We start from the raw sequence: 21244 nt of genomic DNA, 5'->3' as shown, positions 1-21244 counted from the left end.
GTTGAATTAAAAAAATTTGTAGCATAATCAACATTTAAAAAACCTAAATCTTAAAAAACTAAAATATTTACATACTGTGATGAAATTTTAATTTCACAGAAACTTCAAAAATTGAAAAAATCTCCAGGTACCTGCACAAGTTTCACCTTAAATCCTCAGGTACCCAAAAGTCTAATTCCGAGAAAATTCTTGACCATATTCTAGCTAAATTCACTTTCCAGTCAAACTCAGTTTCGCCTCTCGATCACAATGTTTCGTCGACTGCAAGAGACAGTCGCGTCCTCGGAAAAATTCCACTCTTCCCGAGGGTCCTCGTAAACATACCTTTATTATTCAACCTTCTGTCGGCAGCAAGTGCACACAGGCTCCGTTGGAATGGCAAATTAGCCGTGAGCTAGGATGGGTCCCACCGTTTGAGTGCCAAACTCGGCGAGCCTTCCGGCCAAGTGGTGGTTCGAACCGGATGAAAACAAAGCACTAGGAGGTAGAGGGTGATTTCGAATGGTCATTGGAGTAGGTAGCGTTTAATAGGATGGACAGCAACGAAGAGAGGTCTCTAGGAGTCTATCCATCAACGTCCAACTCTGTACACAACACACACACACACACAGAGATACGTCCTCATCTTTCTCTGCTTAGGTCATGTGTTCTATACACGTTGGCATCGACAGGTAAAAGGGGGACGACGTGTCGACGAAATAGATGGGCTTAATGTCGCTATTGGCAGGAATCAGGGAAACAATCTTAATGTTGTTGCTTTACGATCGTTTCGGAAAGCTTCAGATTCTGGCTGCACTGTAACCGTGAGACAGATTGATAAGAAGAGCCGATTTAACCCTTTTGCGATGGAATTATTTTTTTTTGTTTATCTACTGCTCGTCAGGTCTTTAATGGATTTAATTCACCTCTTTAATTAATTCAGATCAATTTTTGTCCGAGTACTTAAGTGGAACATATGCGTTCCACTGATAACGAAGGGGTCAAAGTTCACGCTAGTGACTTTCTTGGACTACTGATCGTTGGTTCTCGTATTTTCGAAATTTTCTGCGGCTTAACTGAGGAAATATTATATTACAGAGGCAAGTTTTAGTACTTAACCCTCGTGTCAATAACCCTTTTGCATAATTCTCACTTAAAATATTTTATCTCCCAAGTAAAAGATTTAAATATCCAGCCAGATCGTTGTTATACCGCACATTTCCTATCCGTGTTTGCCTCTAGTTCAGAATTTTCTTATCAGAAAACTACTAAAATTGGACGATAAAGTAGACGACAATTCCGGTTATCGACATAAGGGTTAAGTGATGTACAGTTGAGCAGGAGCTTTCGTTTCCGTTTATTCGCGAAAAATAATTACATTTCGCAGGAAAAATCTGGCGAATGTTAAGCAGTATTTGTTACAAATACATATTTTAATGAAAATGACTATGTACATATTGTGAGTAGTTCGAATATGCGACGTTCCGACATAATTCTGCATAATTAACGTCGCTTTTACCCGGATTGAAGTAAAAATAAATTCGACGTAAATCTTTCAACAGCCGAACAACAACGCCACTTGGTATAACACACGCAGAATTATCGATTCGCATTATTTTCAAATAAAAAAAAAGAAAGGGTATGCAAAACGAATTTCGCGCTTTTCGTGGAGGATCTCACGTGCGTTTGTTATCGAAACATTTCCTTTCTGCACATTTTAAATTAATTCTTTTCCGATACGTGGGTCTCGGCGTGACGGGAAAAAGAGCGTTGAAGTTTCAATCTCGCTGGTGGAATTTAACGAGCTGCAGAATATCTCGCGGGATTCTGAAAGCCCGCCGACGACGCGTGTTTGCTTTTCTTCGTTTGAAAGGGTTCCACGTTTTGGTGGCCTTTTGTAACCGCGAAGCCAGCGCATGTGGAAACTTCGCGGGGCCTTCCTCCCTCCCCCCGATAGAAAAGCGACGAGAACATTTGATTTCAGCCTGGACTCGTAAGAACGCCATGAAATAATTACGAGCGGGAACCAGGAATATGTACTTGTTTCGTTGTAAAAACGAAAAAATCGATCGGTAGAGCTGTTTGAATATGCAGCAGTGCATCGTCATTTCTGGCTCACAGCGAGTGCTTTTTCTGGGATTACGGAAACGTGATCTGTTGCATTTTAGTGAAACTTACGTGTGTCTTGTTTTAAAAAATATTCATACAAATAGAACAGAGAATAATAAATGTTAATGAAAATAGAATTACCAAACCTGTCAGAATGACGAATTTCAGATCTCGTACTTTAAATTATGTTAACGATACGAATATTCGGCTACGACAGGCGATGTAATACTATGCCCAGACGACGGCTCGTCCGTCGTCTTTATACGCAGCGATAACGCACGCCCGGCCGTTCGACTTCAAAGTGCCAAGCCGATCAGTCGCGTGACGGCACAACAAATTATAGAGATTATTAAATAATTGTAGATTTAAATAGAGAAATAATTGTGTATGCTGTCAGAAAGTACTCTGACTCGGAGTAGGGTGGGCGTAAAAAATCAGGTGATAAACCGGATTTGCCCTCTGGCTTGAATAGGCTATTGTTATCAAAAAACTCGTAGAAAAACTTCTCAAAGGTAACGTCGCTTGGTTAAACACTACGTTTGCAAATCTATCTTATCCACACATACGGTTCATTCATTTTCTCCTCCCTCTCTGTCTCACTCATTCCTGTTCTGTCCTACTCGATCAATGAAAGTTACTATATTTAGAAAAAGATGAGTAAATCATGAGCATATTTTAATGGATAATTTGGTATATTAATAAACTTTACCTAGGACATGAAAATTTCATTCGTTAAATACTGAAATTAATTAGATTTTAATACACTATTTTGTGCAATAATTACAGAACATATTTAATACGCATAAATAATTAGAATTATCTGTATGTGTTCCGTACCGAACATTTTTTTTTGTTTAGTTTAATAGTTCAAAGCAGTTGTAAAACGGACTTGAAGGATCCGCGGCACATAGGATTAGCCGAGACGGTTAGAGACGCGTACCCTCGGTAAAATCATAAATGAACGGCGTTTTCAAGACTCGTTTTTACGACCTATTGTTCCGACTTCCCAATTATCAAGGTGGTACTTTCCTTCTTTCATGTCTGATCTCCTTTTTTCCCGGAATTCCCCAAAACCCCGACACCTCATCCTTCTACCACCACTTCCCAGCAGTATCAATCTGAACGTTAAACAACAAGTATTGAATCAGTCCGAGCGCTGAACGCATAAACAAGTCGTTTATATTATAACGTTAGAAAGGGTATTCGTAAACGCTTCAGACCTCGTTAAAAAACAGTCCGATATTACTCTCGTGATCCAAGTTTGAAGGATAACTCAAACCGACGCGAGTACACGACAGTATGTACTGTTATTATTGCACAGTATAGTGTATTAAAATCTACCCAACGATGTATCATAAAGTACAACAATAAATTCCAACAATTTCATAAAGCAAAATATAAATGTTATTTACTAAATGAACATAAAATTATGTAAAAGGAGGAACATAAATATCGTACATGTAAAAATGCACCGCAATCGTCATTAACCGTTCCCGAATTCCTCAAGAACAAGTAACTGGATCATTTTATTTCCCCCGGTGGTTTAACTTGTGCCTGGTCTGCGCGTTTACGGAGATTGACTACTGGAAACGACTGCCTCGCAACACTACAGAACTCCGTAACAATAGCTGTAAAAAAACGGACGTTGATAGATGCTACGAGCGGCGATGGAGGCAAGATAGCCTTGCATCGCTCTAATTCTTTCGAGAATCACACCAACGATCGGCGTTTCCTGATAATTTCTTAGACTCGCAATTTTATTCTACCTTGTAAACGTACACAGCACGATCAATTGTGATCGACGTTGTGTCGGATTTCTGCATCACTGTGAACTTTAAAGGCAATAAATTAGGTTTCTCTTAATATTCGAAGTGGGAAAGTGGGAAAATTAAAATCGAATTTTAATGAAATATGAAGTGGCAAATAAGTGCACTGAATTATTCTGGGTTTGTAACACACGAATTGAATATACAACGTGTTCGTGAAGAATTGTATTCTTTTCAGAAACTTACTCTGGTTACCTTGGAGAAAGGAAAATCAATTTATAATTATAATAATAGTGATAATAGTAAGAAATATTTAAAATTGAATTGTTCCCAACTGGCAGAAAATTCAAAAATTAAACAACATTTTAACTAGTATCTATGACAAGTAGTAACATTTTTTAATCAAAATGTAAACTTTAATACATTGCAAGCATGTAACTTATAACCTTATTTCAATGCTTTTGAAAAATTTGCACTGGTCATCTTGGAGGAAGGAAAAAGAAATTGGTAAATATTTTATGGTCACGTTGTATCTTCTGACAACAGTAAGAAATATTTCAGATTAAATTCTTCTAAACATTTTAATTAGTACATTTAGCACCTTTTTCAGTACATTCTAATCGTATAATTTATAATCTTATTTCAACACTTGTCTGTGGCAGTATTCAGAAAAAGAAATTCCACGTCGAAACGTCCGCTATTCAACATTTCGAAATAATTCAATCTAACTCAAATCTGTATCGACAAATGTTATCACACCGAATAATCCACCTCTTATCGACTCGAAACCTCGCGAGCCAAGAACGAATACTCCAGCAGTAAATCACCATTGACTCTCGTTCCGCGACGTTAAATCTCCCAACTTCGTTCCTCGAAAACTTCTTATCGCCGTGAAACTTCACCGATCCCACCTCGGATTCAACCAAGTTTCTTTTTTTTCTTTCGTTGCAAACAGAAAGTCCAGTTTCCGTCGCTATTTCAGACGCCGATGCGACGACGAAGCGCTTCTCCAATTTCCTTGGAATTTCACCGAGAGCGGAAAGTATTCTCTGGCCGGGCAGGATGAATGCCTAAATTAGTAGGTCATAGCCGGTAGAGAGAGAATGTTCGCTGTGTCAAGACGCTTCAGCGATCGTTAGTCTGTTAATGTCCGTGACACGCGCGAAATTAACGGCTGAATGGCGAATTATACTGAATTTACAGCGACGGTAAAGGGCAGATGGCACTTCTCGCCAGACTGTTTGTCGACTGGCTCTACTGCGAAAACGAACCGTGCGAAACAAACAATAGTCATTCTCGGCGACTCCACTCGGGAGTATTTTTCTATGGAAAAGTTGGGCGAAATTATTTTGCCGATTTTTTCAACGCAGGCAAACGCACTTTTTGCTATTATTGCGGTGGAATTTTGCGGGAAAATTCACGGGGGGGGGACGTAATGTTCGGAAATAAGCGGATTTGTGAATAATTTCAAGTCAGTCAATTTTTGAATAATTTGGTGCAATATTGTAGGAATGTTAGGTTGGAGACAGATTTTACTCACGGAAAATTCAAAACAATTACAATTACATTTTAATAATAATAGGAAATGGACGAATAAACAAAAATTCAAGTACACAAAAACGGAAATGAAACGAAACGTTAAGGAAATTTGCATGCAACAGATTGAACAGTATCGAACGTCACTCTAACGCAACAGGAACTGCAACCTGGGAATCTTGACGGCAGAATCAACCAGAAATTAGACGTTAGATTGGATTCGAGACGACGGAAATAGAGGCGGCAAATCGAAGGAACAGGATTATGGTAGTTGAGCGTTGAAGGATAAAATTGCAGGAATCGACGGGATGAAAGAATTCTGTAGGACTTCCTTAATTTTTCTCTGCATACGAAATCAATTTACTCTGCGATAACGTTTTATTAGTTATAAATAATTTCAGTATTTCATACTAGCGATTATACTTTTTAGATCTAGCTACATACTGTTTTGAAAGGATGTACATAGTCTTATGTATGAAACTCTGCAACAATGTTTCTCAGTATTCACTTATTGCAAAGCTGTGCATTTTCAAAGGAATTCCCATTTCTCCCGGATTTTCCTCCGAATTTGTATCTTTGTTACGAAAATTTTTAAACATTTGACATAAAGAGGTATCCCAGTTTGACATAGGTATCCCAGAATTTTTTAAAAGCCTGGAATATTAAAAAAGTTAACAAAGTAAATCAATTGAGAATTGAGAAACAAAGCAAATTAGTTAAAAATTGAGAAATAAAGCAAATTAATGTAGAATTGAGAAACAAAGCAAGTTAATTTACAATTTAGTAAGAATGCAGTCAGGTTGCCATTTGAAAGAGTAGGGTCAATAAACGATAAAGCAAGTTAATTTACAATTTAGTAAGAATGCAGTCAGGTTGCCATTTGAAAGAGTAGGGTCAATCTTGAGACTGATCTTAAACGATAATTGCTTCCCTATACACAACTTACTGTCCAAGAGTACAAGGGTTTAGGCTGCTTCCTTTCGACGAGCAATGCACAAGAAAGTTGAGGAAAACAAGGGACGAATGTTTGGATAAGTAGTACGCTGAAAAGCTGACAAAAGGCAAGGGATGAATGTTCGAGCGATACATAAAACCAGTGAAAAACAAGGTGACGAATCGTTGAGATTAGGCGACCAGGAATATCCGTATCATACGTAAACTATTATCACCAATTATAAATGCAAGAACTGATCAATCGAACGGATATGTATTACGCTGATGTACAAATTTCCTCTGAATATTCTGTTACAGATGGTGGTGTGGTGGGTGGTTCGAGAGCTGGGCCAGTGGTGACACCTCATACATTGGAGTTGACACCACGCGGTAGAGTTTTGCTGCAACTTGCACCGCCGGAAACTGCTCGAGCGTATCTGCCGCCGGAATATCGACCTGGTCGTGTATATTCGGACACCGATTCGGAAAAGGTACGCGCTACTAATTAGGCACCGCTTCCATATCTTGCCGAGTTAATTAGCAGAACGGCCAATTCGAGAAACCGGGATTTCTCTCGGTTGTGTGTTAATTACTAGGCGAAGATTCATCGAGACGCGATGAAACATAGTTTTCGGTTAATTGGAGGCACGAGTGTGAACATTCACGCGAGGTTTGCGGTAAGGTGTGAAATAGAGGGTGGAAATTAGTGCATATGTGTACAGTTAGTCTTGGTTGTATTCGGACAGTATTTAGGGGAGCGTCACTTTTTTTTTAAATCGAACCAAACACTGGGGTTTTTATTTTTTTGAGAATCAGTAATGAAAATTTAAAAAATACGTTTCGTAGATTTATGTCAGCTGTACATACATATGCCGAAAGTGTTTTTAATATCAGGATATGTATGTAGTATGTATTACACGAATGGAAGTTTGTAAGTATTAGGAGACTTGCCGAATGTGGAACAACGTAAAGAGTCGTTACAAGATTCTTGAGAAATTACTCCCTCTGGAGTTTGAGAAAAATATGTAGAATAGTGTCAAGAAACTTACACTACTATTCTACATTGAATATGAGTTCAAAAAGGTGTGAAGTATAGCTGCCCCATGCAAGAGTAACTTCGTGTATATTTCAAAGTAGACATATGATAATAAAAAATAGAAAAATTGTAATTATAAAAATTATTTTTAAATAACACATTACTGTGGTAACATTTTATAAAAGGCACAGATGTTCTGAAGATGTTCTAAATTGCTGCTTTCATCACCTTCAAATCCACAAAACTCTCCAAAGCACACTAAAAAATTTCTAACACGTTCAAAATTACAATTTCACTTCCTTATATTCTTAATAAGTATCTATTCAGCAAAATTCAATCAACCCACAAGTACACAAACCCCTTTAAAACTTTACATTCATCGACGGACAAATAACTCCGGCACACCAGCAATATCGCCGCAAGTGTGCACGACCGTTAACAAAGTAACACTAATACAATTAATACGCAGGTGATTAACGAAACTATTTGCCCAATTTCCCGTGACACACATTAAACAGGGACAGGCGGTCGCGTGTCGAGCACGATTCTCAAAATTTTGCAATTAAGCCCCATTCACGCGAACACCCGTGTGTTGTGGGGCCACTTGCCCCGTTCGTGACGCTTAAATTGCTCGCTGAATTTCTTTTTCAGCCCAGCTAGCTCTCTCTTTTCGCCGTTGGCAATTTTTCCCTGAATAGAGGGCAGCCGCGTTTCAATCGGAATTAAACGCCGCGTCGACGTAATTCACGCGACCCGATAATTAATTGCGGTCACGGTGTGTAATGACGTTTTATACAATGGCGACATTTCGATGTGGAACACGCGGTGTAAGTGGATGCAAACAGCTGAAATCCGGGACCAAACGAATCGCGCCAGGCAAATTGTTTATCGGCAAATTAGCGGCGGCCCGCTCTTTTTCACCCGCATTCGCGGTTTTACCGTACACGACGAGAGTCGGATCGGTGGGCGCGCGACCGTGTGAAATATTTAATTTTCCAGCGATGTTGGCTGGTTCAAGCTGCTCTTTGTGAAGGGAGCTCGATCGTGTCAAATGCTAATTGGGAACGATATTTATAATAGAATTCGGACGAATTTCGCGCGGTCTTGTTTTAACGAAGAAAGAGACGTCATTTCGGTGCGGTGTTTTCTTTGTGCTCTGTTAGAATTTCGCTTCGAATGTAAATATTGAAGATACACAAGATGTGTGTATTAATTATTGACTTTGTACTCGTTTTTGTGACTCTTTTAGGTGTAAATAATTTATTCAATACTAGGCTTACGGGACGCGTCATTTTGACGCATTTCGAATTTCACTAGAGGAATTACAGGAACCGTTTACATTTCTCTCCTGCCACTTATGCTTATTATGAATTTTGTGTAAATATACCGTTCGTATTATCGTTCATTTATAAGTTAATAGCGTATAATATGTTGTTTTTAAAGAAAATATGCGGAGATAGGTATGTAAGAAATGTCCGCAAACCTAGTGTTAATTATATACATGTACAATTTGAGTTTATTAACCCTTTGCACTCCATAGTATGCACTATAACTCCATTCAAGTTTTTTTTTTATATCAACATGAAGCAGATTATTTAAAATAAACATATTAAAATAAAATTTTTCGTTTTGAAAAATTTCACTGCAGACGTGGTCGATCGTATCAGAAAATGCTGAGAGTACAAAGGGTTAATTTTATATATAGTATACTCTTTTCATTCCTACTGACATTTTGTAAGCAACAAATTTTATTCGCCCGCTGAGCATTAGAAGCTTCTGTTCCATTTAAAAAATTCCATTTGTCCGTAAACCGTTGGATCGTGAACCGTGACGTGAGTTAAATTACTAAACGTGCTGTGTGAAATGCGCAAAAACGAAAAGTAAATCGCAATTAAAGTTCTGTTAAAGGAGGACACGTTGAAAACGAGGCTATCGAAAGTATTATTTTCAACGTTAACTGATCGTGATATAACCTCATATTGTCCTTCCAGTTCCTGTTTTAATTAACAGTAAATTATGTCCATTTTCAGTCGTTAAATTTTCATTCTAATCCAAATTTCAATTGTTTTATATTTACTATAATTTAACGCAAACGTTTAAGAATCGTGTTCATCCTGAAGTGTAAGAGAAAATCAGTCAGGATAACGGTGGTGAAATTTTCATTCTAATCCAAATTTCAATTGTTTTATATTTACTATAATTTAACGCAAACGTTTAAGGATCGTGTTCATCCTGAAGTGTAAAAGAAAATCAGTCAGGATAACGGTGGTGAGCGGTGGAGTAAGATATAAACGTGGGCGGTTAAACAGAGTGAATGCTTGTATTTCGAACTATACTGTACGAGTGCTGATACAATTCCCTCTTTCCTGAAAAACCTAGTCAAGAGGACCCCCTTGACAATATGGCCTTTCTTAGCCTTGAGGCAGAACTATCCCTAGGAGGGGGAAACGCAGCAGAAGACTGCACATGGCCCACTCAAGCCTTCGCTTTTTGGACTTTTCTAACAGAAGACCCAAAGATTAGCAGCGAAAAAAATTGAGCGATACTTCTGTTCACTTCCTCTACAAATTTTGCAAAGTTTGAAAAATAATTAGAATTTTCGGTTTGTAAAAATTCCTGTTACTATCGTAACACCCTGTATAGAGACGACTATTGCACAATACTTCTATTGATATCCTCTATAAATTCTCAAAGTTTCAAAATTAATCGAAATTTTCGGGTTGCCAAAATTTCTCCTTTTGAGCGCAATACAGACTATCGATACACCCTGTATAAGGACGAGAATGTAGAAACGCTCGAAGTTTATTTATTGTGCCCGCCGTTTGTTCTCCCTTTAATCTCCACGAGATAAATACCGGCTAGCTGAAACAACGGACTTCTGTCCGGCGGCAGACAGGAAGGAAGAGAGTAGCGAAATAAGGGGGAGTGAAAAGGGTTAGAGGGGAAGCGAGAGACGGACCGAAGAGATACAAAGGCGTCGAGAGACGCAACGGTGTTTCGTTAGGTGACGGTGGAAAAAGATTTAACGATCGACTCGTTAATTGCGCGAATAAATTGCACGTGAAATTGGCCAGCTCCGCGTTAATTACCGACTGCCGACGTATTAAAAACTTAAACAATCGAGCGTGTATACTCGGTTCGTTCATTTCTACCCCTTTCTTTCCTTTTTTCTCTAGTTTTATATCGCGTTATTACACGCGCTTGTTTCAACGTCAACTGTGTTATTTAATTTAATTTAATTTAGAGCAAAGAAAATTGAAATAAGGTGAGAAAATGCAGATTTAGAATTATTTTATTAAAAATATAATATTAAAATAAGTGTACATTTTAAAAAATGACTTTACATACAATAACCTTTAATTTTTGGATCATTGACCATCATAATCTGTCGTTATATCTTCAGTAATAATTTTTTTTAATTTCTTTACTTCTCGCTGCTTACGATCGAACGTGAAACACGTAACAGATTGAAGTATTCAGTGACACAGCTGTCGCTTAAAATCACAAAAGGTCCCAGTACATTGCGACCAATTCGATTGTTACTTAGTTTGCAACTCTAGCATCTGCGACGCAGACTTCAATTCTCAAGCTCGCGAGGCTGCGTGAGCCTTGTTTCATTCTAAAACAGCTTTCCTTCCACGTGATCTTTTCGATCGTCAAGCACTGACAACTTCCTCTTACCAAACTAAATATATTCTCTGCAAAAGTACATCCTAACTTTAGGTATCAGTTTCTCTTACGAGAGAAACATTCTATACTTTCCAATCGCCTATTAAGTGCTTTCAATTAAGCTACTATCACATCCTTAGCGTTCGCTGATTTTTTCTTTTATGCATTACCGCTGGAAAGTTTAATCGCATCCATAAGAATGCAGTATTTAGAGTAACTATGGCGAGAATGATAAAAAGAAGTGGAGCGAAAGAGTAATTGAACATTCACGTACCTTGCCTTATTAAAGTTTCTCATTATTCCTAAATTATTCCTCATAGAAACCTCGCGCAAACGTAAAAATATCTAGCAATTTAAATAACACCTACATAATTCTAATATTAAAATCAAACTCGCTTCTTTCCGGCAGCAAAGAATAGAGAGTTCCATTTTTCGCATTGAAACCCACGCATACGAGTCCATTCGCTGATTATTTCCCATTTTTCCCCTTTAAAACATTTACTCTCTCTGCAAATCCTTTGCCCGAAACAAATCAATTTTTCTTTCCTATCAGATATTAATCCCTTCTAATCCTTCAAACGAATCTTCCCACTTTCCGCGCGATCCTTTCACCCCGCTATAAAATTCTCCGCCTTTGATCACCGGCTTACTTTCACGCAAACCGAAAAAGAAAAGCTACTAAAACCTTAACGATTCACCGACTCTATCTACGCGAAAGTAATTAGAGATCCGCGAGGTTGGTTAGAGTTAAGTCGGCTTCTAGTCGTAGGAAAAAAAAATGAGCACACGGCTCGCCGTGACGCGGAAACGAATTGCCCTCCCGCAATTTCATCGCGAACGACAAAAGGGTACACCACGCAAGAAGACTAATTCCGTTTGCTCGTTATACGACGAGTCAAGCTGAAGATGAGAATATCCGCTGTTACGGCGACACCTGAAAGCTACTTCTTTACGATAGCAACCGAAAAAAAAGAAGATCGAAAGGAAGAAGAGGTCCGTAGACAATGAAACGTGGAGACATTACACGAGCGGCATAAGCGCGATGCGTACCTCTCTTGGTCCCGTTTCCCTCGACACCTGTTCCATTCCACCCGGCATTTATCTCGTGGCGACACTATTTTCATGGGAATCAGCACGGGATATTCAACGCTGATTACCTGCATGTCACGGAGAACCGGAATTCTGCTTTTCTACGGACAGAGATCACACTTTTGTTTTACGATCAACCCTCTAATCTCGGTCCTGCGATCGTTCTGGCGACTGATGAAGTTTCTTCGCAGTTTTACTCTGTCACTCGAGGGAACAGTATTCGGAACAGGGATTGTTTTTTAATTATTCTTCGCGCGAATTGGAGTTGAGCATTTGGAGAAAGTGGAATAACGTTAGAGATGGGTGATTTTTGTGGACATTTAGTTTCTGATCGATCTATATAAAATTGTGAAATATAAAGCACGTTTGTAGGATAGAAATAATGAGTTTTACGATTATTTTGGCGTGGGTAACAGACTTTTTACCATCTAAAAGAGCACACTACGGTACACATTCATATTTTCTACTAAATAATCCTTTTAATTTTGTTATTCTTATTCTTTTCGTTATTCTTAATTCTTTTAAGTTTCTATGTCTCCTTCTCACAGTTCCAAAATTGTGCAGTTAGATTAAAGTAGTTCTATATGGAAAAAAGTTTAAACAGATTAAAAATTGCTCGGAAGGTATTCAAGGAAAACGTTTTCTAAATGTAATTCAAATCATCGTCATAACATTCACTCATATTTTCTCGGAATGAGCAAACTGTAAATACTTTACTCAATTAAGGAAAAAAGGAAAAAAAGAAATTGAGATATATCAAACATACAAATTACGAGAAACTATGAGATATATGATATACATACACTACCGGCCAAAAATTTGGAATCACCTCCCACTTTTCATCAATATTTTTTTATAGATTTCAAGTTTATCTCAATTCTACATTTATCAATGATTCGAACGATAAAAAATTTTCAAAGTCGCTGACTTCTTTCTGGAAATTTTTCTGTAAATTGCAATGCTCGGTGATTCCAAACTTTTGGCCCGGTAGTGTAGATCACGAGATATTATGAGATATATCGGTGACAGATCTTCAGTCCAGAATTTCACGAGCTCAAGTGCTCTGTAACGTTTACTTTCCCCCGCTTATCGCTCGAACACCGTTACAACGTTGAAAATTTCTCTGTTCTCAGATGTGGATGTACTCACTGGGAAGGGCATTATTGGACACGACCCCGAGAGTCGCAGCGCTGACAGGAACGGTTTCCGTTTCACCCTCGTCGGCACTTCAGTCTGTTTTAGCCGCCATGACGGAACCCGATCCACGAAGACGAGCTTCCTTGATGAATCTGCTGGACGTAAGTCTGTAAATCTAGTTGAAATTGTTTTCTGCTCTCCTCTCCCTCGCTATTGTCGCGAGATCTTTCATGAAGATCCGCGGCCCGGCTACTACTCCTTTCTCATCCCTCTTTGATAAAGCAACAGACGCGACACAGACTGGAGCAATGGGACAGAATATTTTATCTATGCTCACTGTGCATATCTAAAACGCTTTCTCCTTAAAACTTTAATTTCTTCGTTTTAAATAACAACGTTCTTTAATTGAATATACAGCGTGTCACCTAAATGTCTTCTCTATCTGTGGTAATGCGAGAAATATTTCTTACTTAATTTAACCCTTTGCGCTCGGGGAATTTTTTGATAAGATCAATAGCGAAACTTCTGGAATTTTTAATGTTTACGAATTTAATTATTTCTATTTCTCGCGTTAATTTGCATTATTTCAACAGTGTAAGATCTGAATTGTACGTTTTGAAGTTCTCCAAAGTAATTACGCGAGTGCAAAGGGTTAAACGGTTTCAAAGGGTGAATGAGATTGAAGAAAAATTTGTTTATAGTAGAGATTTCATGTCTGATTTGAAATTTCAGCTCTAACATATAACTAATATATAAAGAAACATAGATGACATTTATTGTCACGTATACAGAAGACATCGAATTAGCCAGTTTCACGCGAAACACTCTGTATACTAAATTTATACTTCGTATAATACAAAATATACCTGGTCTACCGGTGAAGCAGGTCACACATATTAATATATAAACATGAAAATTTAATTGGAGTGTAGGTAAAGTAAAATTAACTCCTTTGTTACTACCTGACGCCAGCAGTGAGCGTTCGCTGTGCAGGAAAGGTGTCTGTAATCACCCAATTTTAATATTCATCGAATTTTATCGCGTAACAGACTTTGCTTATTTTCCCCGGATATAATCGAACATTTTCACTTTGTTTTAACTCTAACCGGTGTTCACGGAAAGGTACGTTAATTTAAGGATATGAAATAGACTGCGTTCTTAGCCGAAGAAACGGCGAGATTTTCCTGAAAATTTTCATTGCACAGGTGGATATTCTAAACTTTCAGCGAGCGATGTAGGTGTTGAAAGAAAAGAGAATAGTGCATACATATTCATGATAAACAGTCTCGTTGACGGAGGGAGACTTTACGTTTTTGTTTTTTATTTTCCACGTGTATTCAGAATGTGGAAACTGAATTTTCAATAATGCGCACGCGTACAGCTGCAACGAAAACATGAAATAAATGAATAGGTGAAGCTTCGGCATTCGATATTTCATTCTACGCCGTTCCACTTCGATATTTTTCCCTTGCATTTCCTCAACACCTATCTATATGCATGGGACTCGCGGGGAAAATTGTCACAGGGACTTTACAGAATTTCGGCGTTAAACAGTATTTCCATATAGGGAAAATACGGATGCATTTTTGGAAAAAAATTGCCTACGGGTGAATGGAAGTTTCTGCGCGAAATTATTGATAAAAGAGAAAGTTTAACAACTGATATTTCGAAGCGAACTGTTTCGCGAAAATGAAGGATTAAATTTTTATTTTGTATCATACTAATGATAAGAAGAAATCAATTGTCGTTCCTTTCACATCTCGTATTTTTATTATTATTTTGTAACGAAGTTGCAAACTGTCTATTTTTGTATGAAATTTTGTCGTTATTATTGCATAGAGTGTGATAAGTAAAATAAAACAAACATCCTGACTGTAAGATTAATAGTTTGAAAGATAATTTTATTAAAAATTTAGTTTAGCGACTGAGACACAGCTAAAGTTAGCAATCTTTTATTACTTAAACTAGACTTAAAATTAGCAATATTAAAGGAAGAATTGATATTCAGCAGTTTAAATTCAATTATTCGGCAATTTCGTATGGTAGAATCTAATAATTCAACCTTCTATCTAATTGATGCCGGGTGACAGCTGACTTTTAGATTTCTCTTGTTTCAATCGACATTCCAAACAGTCATCTCTGTCTTCAACTCTCCTTTCTTATATTATAAATATGTTCCTCAGTTTAATCATAATATATTTGTATAATTTGCAAAATAAAAAAGTGTGGTTCCACTTGCGTACGAAAAAGAGATTAGTCTTGGGTCACGTTTGACCCAGCCTCCGCCATGCGTGGAACTATTATATCAGTCACAAATATGCGTTACAGTTTTCTAAAAATTTTCTTTGCTAAAGTTAAAATTTGCCAAAAATTTGATTTACTAAAATTGAAATTCGCCAAAATTGAAATCTGCTAAAATTGAAATCTGCTAAAATTGAAATCTGCTAAAATTGAAATTTGCTAAAATTAAAATGCTAAAATTTGTCAAAATTTGCATTAGACCAATAATTAAATACAGATCAGTCCGTGCAAATGAACATAAAAATTTGACATTATTCGAGTTACGTCCCAGTCAACAGCAAACAGCGATATCACGTTTTCAAACCCGAGTTTAAGCGAACGTTGGCGTGCTCCAGGGGACGTATCGTAATTATACCGGCGATTTATTCGTCGGGCGTTTTTGCAAAGTCGAAATTAATTTCCGTGTCACGGCCAAGAGCAGCAAGCGAGATGTTGAATCACGAACATGCTTGAAGAAGCAGCTGCATCGGAGTTGAATCGGATGCATACGCGGCTCAAACAACGGGAAAACGCCGGACCGGCCTTTCGCGAGAATAGTAATGCAATTTCTTAGCTATAAAACACAGCGGTTCCTCCGCTATTGGAATTCGACGCCCATTCTCTAAACTATGAAAGTCCGAAGCTTTACTTTTTCGCTCGCTCGTTGTTTGCCAGAATCGTGAAATGCACGTGGCCGATACTTGCACACCACTTGCATAATCTTGTTACGAAAAAGGCATAATTTTCGCGTTTTCGGTGGACCAACACTGAGCATCGATTTTGCGAAGAAGAATTTCGAGATAAGTTTCCGTAACTTTCGAGAAATCTCTGTAGGATTTGGTGGTTTCTGTGATCAAGGCTGGACAGGTGTAATTTCAATAAATCGCTTATTAAATTAGCGTTTCAGATTAAACGCACGGAAATTCTATCGTTGCTACATCTCGATTAAAAGAAAAGAACACTAGGCAATAATGTGTACCTTACTTCCGCGCGTATTTTGCCGCACTTTTTTTTGCCATTTTTTACTAATGGAAAATCAGGTTACGAAAAATAAACAAATTTCATCAAAAGTAGGACTATACCGGTATTTATTTTTACAGAGCACCCTAATTAAAAGAAGTCCGAAGGCAGAACACTCGGATACTATTTTTTCACGAAAATAAGGGTGAAAAAAATACGCAAATTTTCTCTCAAAAATTCTTTTTCCTCATCCAAATTCTTGATTTACATCAGAAATAGAAAAATAGAGTACGCGGTAAAAATAGGCTATCTTTTCTTTTTACCCAAGTACCTTCTTTGATTTACAACAGAAATCAAAAAACAGAACACCCAAATTTCATTTCCCCCTAAAAATATCAGGCGAAAATAAGGATGGAAAGAATACCCAATCCTTTTCTCAAAAATTCACATTTCTTCTTACCTAAAATACCTCTCTAATTGTGAGTTAACTTAAACGTGCGGAACAGGCGTACTGATCGACCGGCCCACGTCGCAAAGGGGTTACAGATTACGCAATTAGCTCGGTTGCGTCACCGACGTCGTGATGCGTTACCGTTCCAAATTTCATTAATATCTAGGCCGTGAAGGGCAGAACGATCCGTGAAACGAAGGCGAATCTGACGAACTTAACGCGATCGCAGAGGGAGAGAGAGAGAGAGCACTCTGCGGAGGAGGACAAGGGGAGGCTGGTTTAATTGTATTATCTGTCGCGTGAACGGAATGGAGAAGGCGAACGGGTCGAGGCGGCCGATTCTAGCTGGTTTAATACCTGACCTAGCCATCCTGCGATCACGTTGGGAATTTCACTGACCTATGACGTTTCCTTTCTAAAAATAGAAGACAGGAACAGAGATGATTAAACGCCGCGTTATAACCCTTCTTCTGTTACGGTGTTTGTTAGGAAATTGAAATTGATCGCGCTGGATTCTAAGTTCGATGATTTATGACTTTAATGACTATCGTCAAGGTCAAACACAAATTTTATCGTTGTTTTACCTTGGGAAAATTTTGGGAGAATGTGCTAGCTTTTTGCTGCGTCTTGCGCGAGATTGGAGGTTTGACAAACAGAATGTAGATTGTCTACAGTGACGTCGGTAAATTTACAGAACTGGTAGATTAAAAATTCCAGGTCGTTTTGTGCGACCTTTTGAACCTCCTCGATATGACTGAAGTTTTTGAATGTAAATGAAAATTGCTTTGGAAAATAGTCCGAATTTTTGGACGATCTCGATAACTGTATCATAGCAAAGTATGTTTTCAACATACTTAGGCTTGTGAAATTCTAAATAATAAAATTAACACGATCTCGTTGTTATAGTAATAATGCAACATTCAGAATTATTCGACTGCTCAAAATTGTAAAAATAAATTTAAGATAAACTCTGCATTTAAAGAGGAAAATATGTTCGATAAAAATCTTGCCCCATAAGTAATATTAGCACAAATGTGTTTAACTTTCATGGTAATAAAAATGTGTCAACGAATTTATGGTAACGTTGAAGCAAATAAAAACTTAACACTAGAACGACCAATCGGGTCACGAATGACCCACCATTTTCCAAAAGCGAATTTTTATATAACTGAAACAAGATTGAAAAGTTAGATTCACATCAGTGCGTGAAAACAAAGTCTGAAATTTACAAACGGCAATCAAGCATTCTCTTTTTTCGGTCAAGTTGCTGATGGGTCATTCTTGACCCGGTCAATCGTTCCAGCATTAAACGAACGAAGTTCTCAACCTAACAAACTGGAAATTGATCCCCACTCCAAACGTATCATCCAACTCGCTATAGAGATGTTCCGAATAATTGAACCCAGCTGCACCTATATCTATCTCCAAGCTTTTTAGGCCAGCCAGCCGAAGATAACAAAGTCAATCAAGCTTTCCTCCAGTTCTCCGCCGAAGGCGTAAAAATATCTTGTCTCGGGACAGACAACAGGAAGAAAACGATCGGATGATTAACGGCGCGGCGTCGTTTCCCCCGGAAGCTGGCCACTTTTAATAAAGCCATTCGTCCAACTGGCCGTAATTCATCGGTTGCACCTGAATGGGCCGCGAAATTGATGAAATCCCGAGGCGTGGGCGGTCACGGTGGCGCAAACTTATCCCAACGCCGGCAATTTCAACGTGGATTCCTCTCGGTTCGCGATGAATCACCGAGCGCTCGCTCGGCCAGGATTCGATCAGCCGCCGCGCCGCGGAAAAGCGACGCGACCGGGGAAGATCGATCTTCGCGATCGGGAAGAAAAGTTGCGCGCGATGAAAACGTTCCAGCGCGGTTCAAAATTGGAAAATTAAGCGATGGCACGGATTGATGAGAAATTCAGGGTCATACGCGATAGTTCATTCGCGGGATTCGGAAACGGTCGATGAAATCGACGTTGTGATCTATTTTCGTGCCCGGATATGGAATTTATGCAAGTACACAAGTTTAGGGGAGAAACGAGACATTGTTTTGGAAGAGAAATTAAACAAATGGATTTTTTCTTTAATTTCTGCAGTCAGATTTGTCGTTAAGAAATGCAAAGATCGTCAATTTACGCTATTTTTCTGCGTTTAATGGGTTTCGAGATATTGGAGTAATTATGTTTGCTACCCCTAACTTTCAGGGTAATTTTCACCTCTTCAGAGTGGACCATTGGCGATAAAAAAGATACGTGTCGAATATTTTTTCGAGATCTACCGCATACTAAAATTTCACTAAAATCGGTGATTAGCACTTTGAGATTTTCTTGGCGACCATCTTTAACCCTTTCGTGTCCAGTGGAACAAATGTGTTCCATTTGAATACTGGATCAAAAATTAATCTCATTTAGCATGCGTCACAGTGCAAAGTGATGGTTTGCAGATTTAAAAACTGAAAATTCAAACCTTGAAATTTAACGGAAGTTTTATTAATGAAAAATTCATTAAAATTTAAGGAAAGGCTTATCGATGAAAAATTGATCAAAATTTCAGCTAAAATTATTACGAAGATATTTATGCAATAGATTGGCAGAAAGATGGAACATACTCGTTACAATGAAAATTAACATATTACAACACAAGTTAAATAAAGAAACTTTGAAAATATCGTTTTTGATATCGTAGACAAGCAAACGTGAAGTTTAAAGCCAACGATAGGTGAAACGAAACTAGTTTATATTTAAAGAAGATGGAAAGCCGTGCAAGTGAAATTTTTCAAACATAAAGCGAAGGTGTTTTAAAATTTTGAAAATGTTCTTGACGATGTGTATTCTTCAGAGTGATATGGTGTAGTACACGTTGTACTGGCACAGATACTATGGTTTATCGTTGTTAGGCTCCTTTGTTGTTTAGAGAAAAAAGAAAATGAAAAGCATCTCCGTGTACTTTAACGAGGTTTCGTTTACAAAGCGTGCGCAATGTGATGAGCATTTGTGTCATGTAAATAAAGCTCCGTCGCTAAAGGGAACGATGTTTCTGATTTTACATTTCTTCTCTTACTGTACAAAATCTCCTATTACGTGAACTAATTTAATACGCTCCTGCTGTGAGAAATATTCATTCCCACCAAAGTGGAAATTATCGAATGAATATTTAAATCATACCTTTGTAGGAAATTTTCGAAATTTCACTCTTGTGTTTCTTCGATTATTGATCAAAGTTTTCAACACTTAACTTAACGAACTATAAGTCTCTCGGAATTTTTTCAAATTTTTTGAAAGCTTAAAATAGTACAGAAATTAGACTTGGACATAAACGACCCTCTTTACCTACAGAGTGTAAAAAAAAAATCTATTTACCTACGGAGGGTTAATTAATTAACACCCTTTTCCGTGAAACTTTTCAAATTGAAACGATAAGAAAAAAAGTGTAATCGTAAAGACACTTTAGCAGAAATCGCAAAGGCGTGATAAATAAAGAAAGGAGCCCTTTCTAACATCGTCTTCGCGTGGTATTGTCTTTCATAGACAGCCAGGTATCCAAGAGTTCGCTTTTGTCGTCGCAGAACAGGAGTACAATGAAGCGATAATAGGTTGGACTTGGGGACCGCTCCTCCGTTGATATCAGAGCTCACAGAGTCTACGGAATTCGTAGTGGGGCTATTGTTCTCTAAAACTAATAGATTGTCTGGCAGGGTGGCGGCAATTTCGAAATCGGATAATCAGACTGCTCCCGTAACAAGATAAACACACGTGTACAGTCTCATTAAGGCCGCGAAAGAGAGAGAGAGAGAGAGAGAGAGAGGGGGTGAAGGTGGAACTCGTAACAGTATCATTTTGGGGGAGAAACTTCGAAATCTATTAGAGCATTTGACCCGATAGTTTCGTTCCAGTTGCGAATTTCCAACTAGTTTCCTTTGTCTGACTTCTGCCTTATGATAGCAAATGATAATGGCCAGCTTTGATCAATAGACGTCGTTCCACATATTCTCAATTGGAACCCATAATTCTGTACGATATAATTCAGGAACGTAGTTCAGTTCTGGGGGCAAGTTTATTCGTTTCACGCGATTCGGAATATTGATCGATCCGGTTTGACAATAATATTTTCCAGCTGTTTGGATAATGTTAATATTGTTGTAATAGTGTAATGAGGTAGTTTGAAATTCGCGCCTTTATACTGGCAAGTAGTGCGAATGTTGACAGTATATTATGATATGAAATATAATAATATTGTGATAATATTGAAATTGATTGGGAACATATTGGCAATATTATTATAATATAATAATATTAATATTGATAA

The 21244-nt window shown here is 38.0% G+C and overlaps 1 protein-coding gene across 1 annotated transcript in view; it reads left to right on the top strand.

The window, feature by feature from the left end:
- LOC108577572 overlaps window positions 1-21244 on the top strand; it is a 69006-nt gene that overhangs the window by 23426 nt on the left and 24336 nt on the right. Inside the window, exons 2-3 of the mRNA XM_017940753.1 lie at window positions 6642-6814; window positions 13251-13415. Of these exons, the coding sequence (XP_017796242.1) occupies window positions 6642-6814; window positions 13251-13415 (338 nt within the window). The remainder of the gene's footprint in view (window positions 1-6641; window positions 6815-13250; window positions 13416-21244) is intronic.

The sequence above is a fragment of the Habropoda laboriosa genome, unplaced genomic scaffold, assembly GCF_001263275.1.
Source record: "Habropoda laboriosa isolate 0110345459 unplaced genomic scaffold, ASM126327v1 scaffold578, whole genome shotgun sequence".
Taxonomy (NCBI): Eukaryota; Metazoa; Arthropoda; class Insecta; order Hymenoptera; family Apidae; genus Habropoda; species Habropoda laboriosa.
Note: the sequence above shows the minus strand (reverse complement) of the source record. Positions and strands in the feature narration are given on the sequence as shown.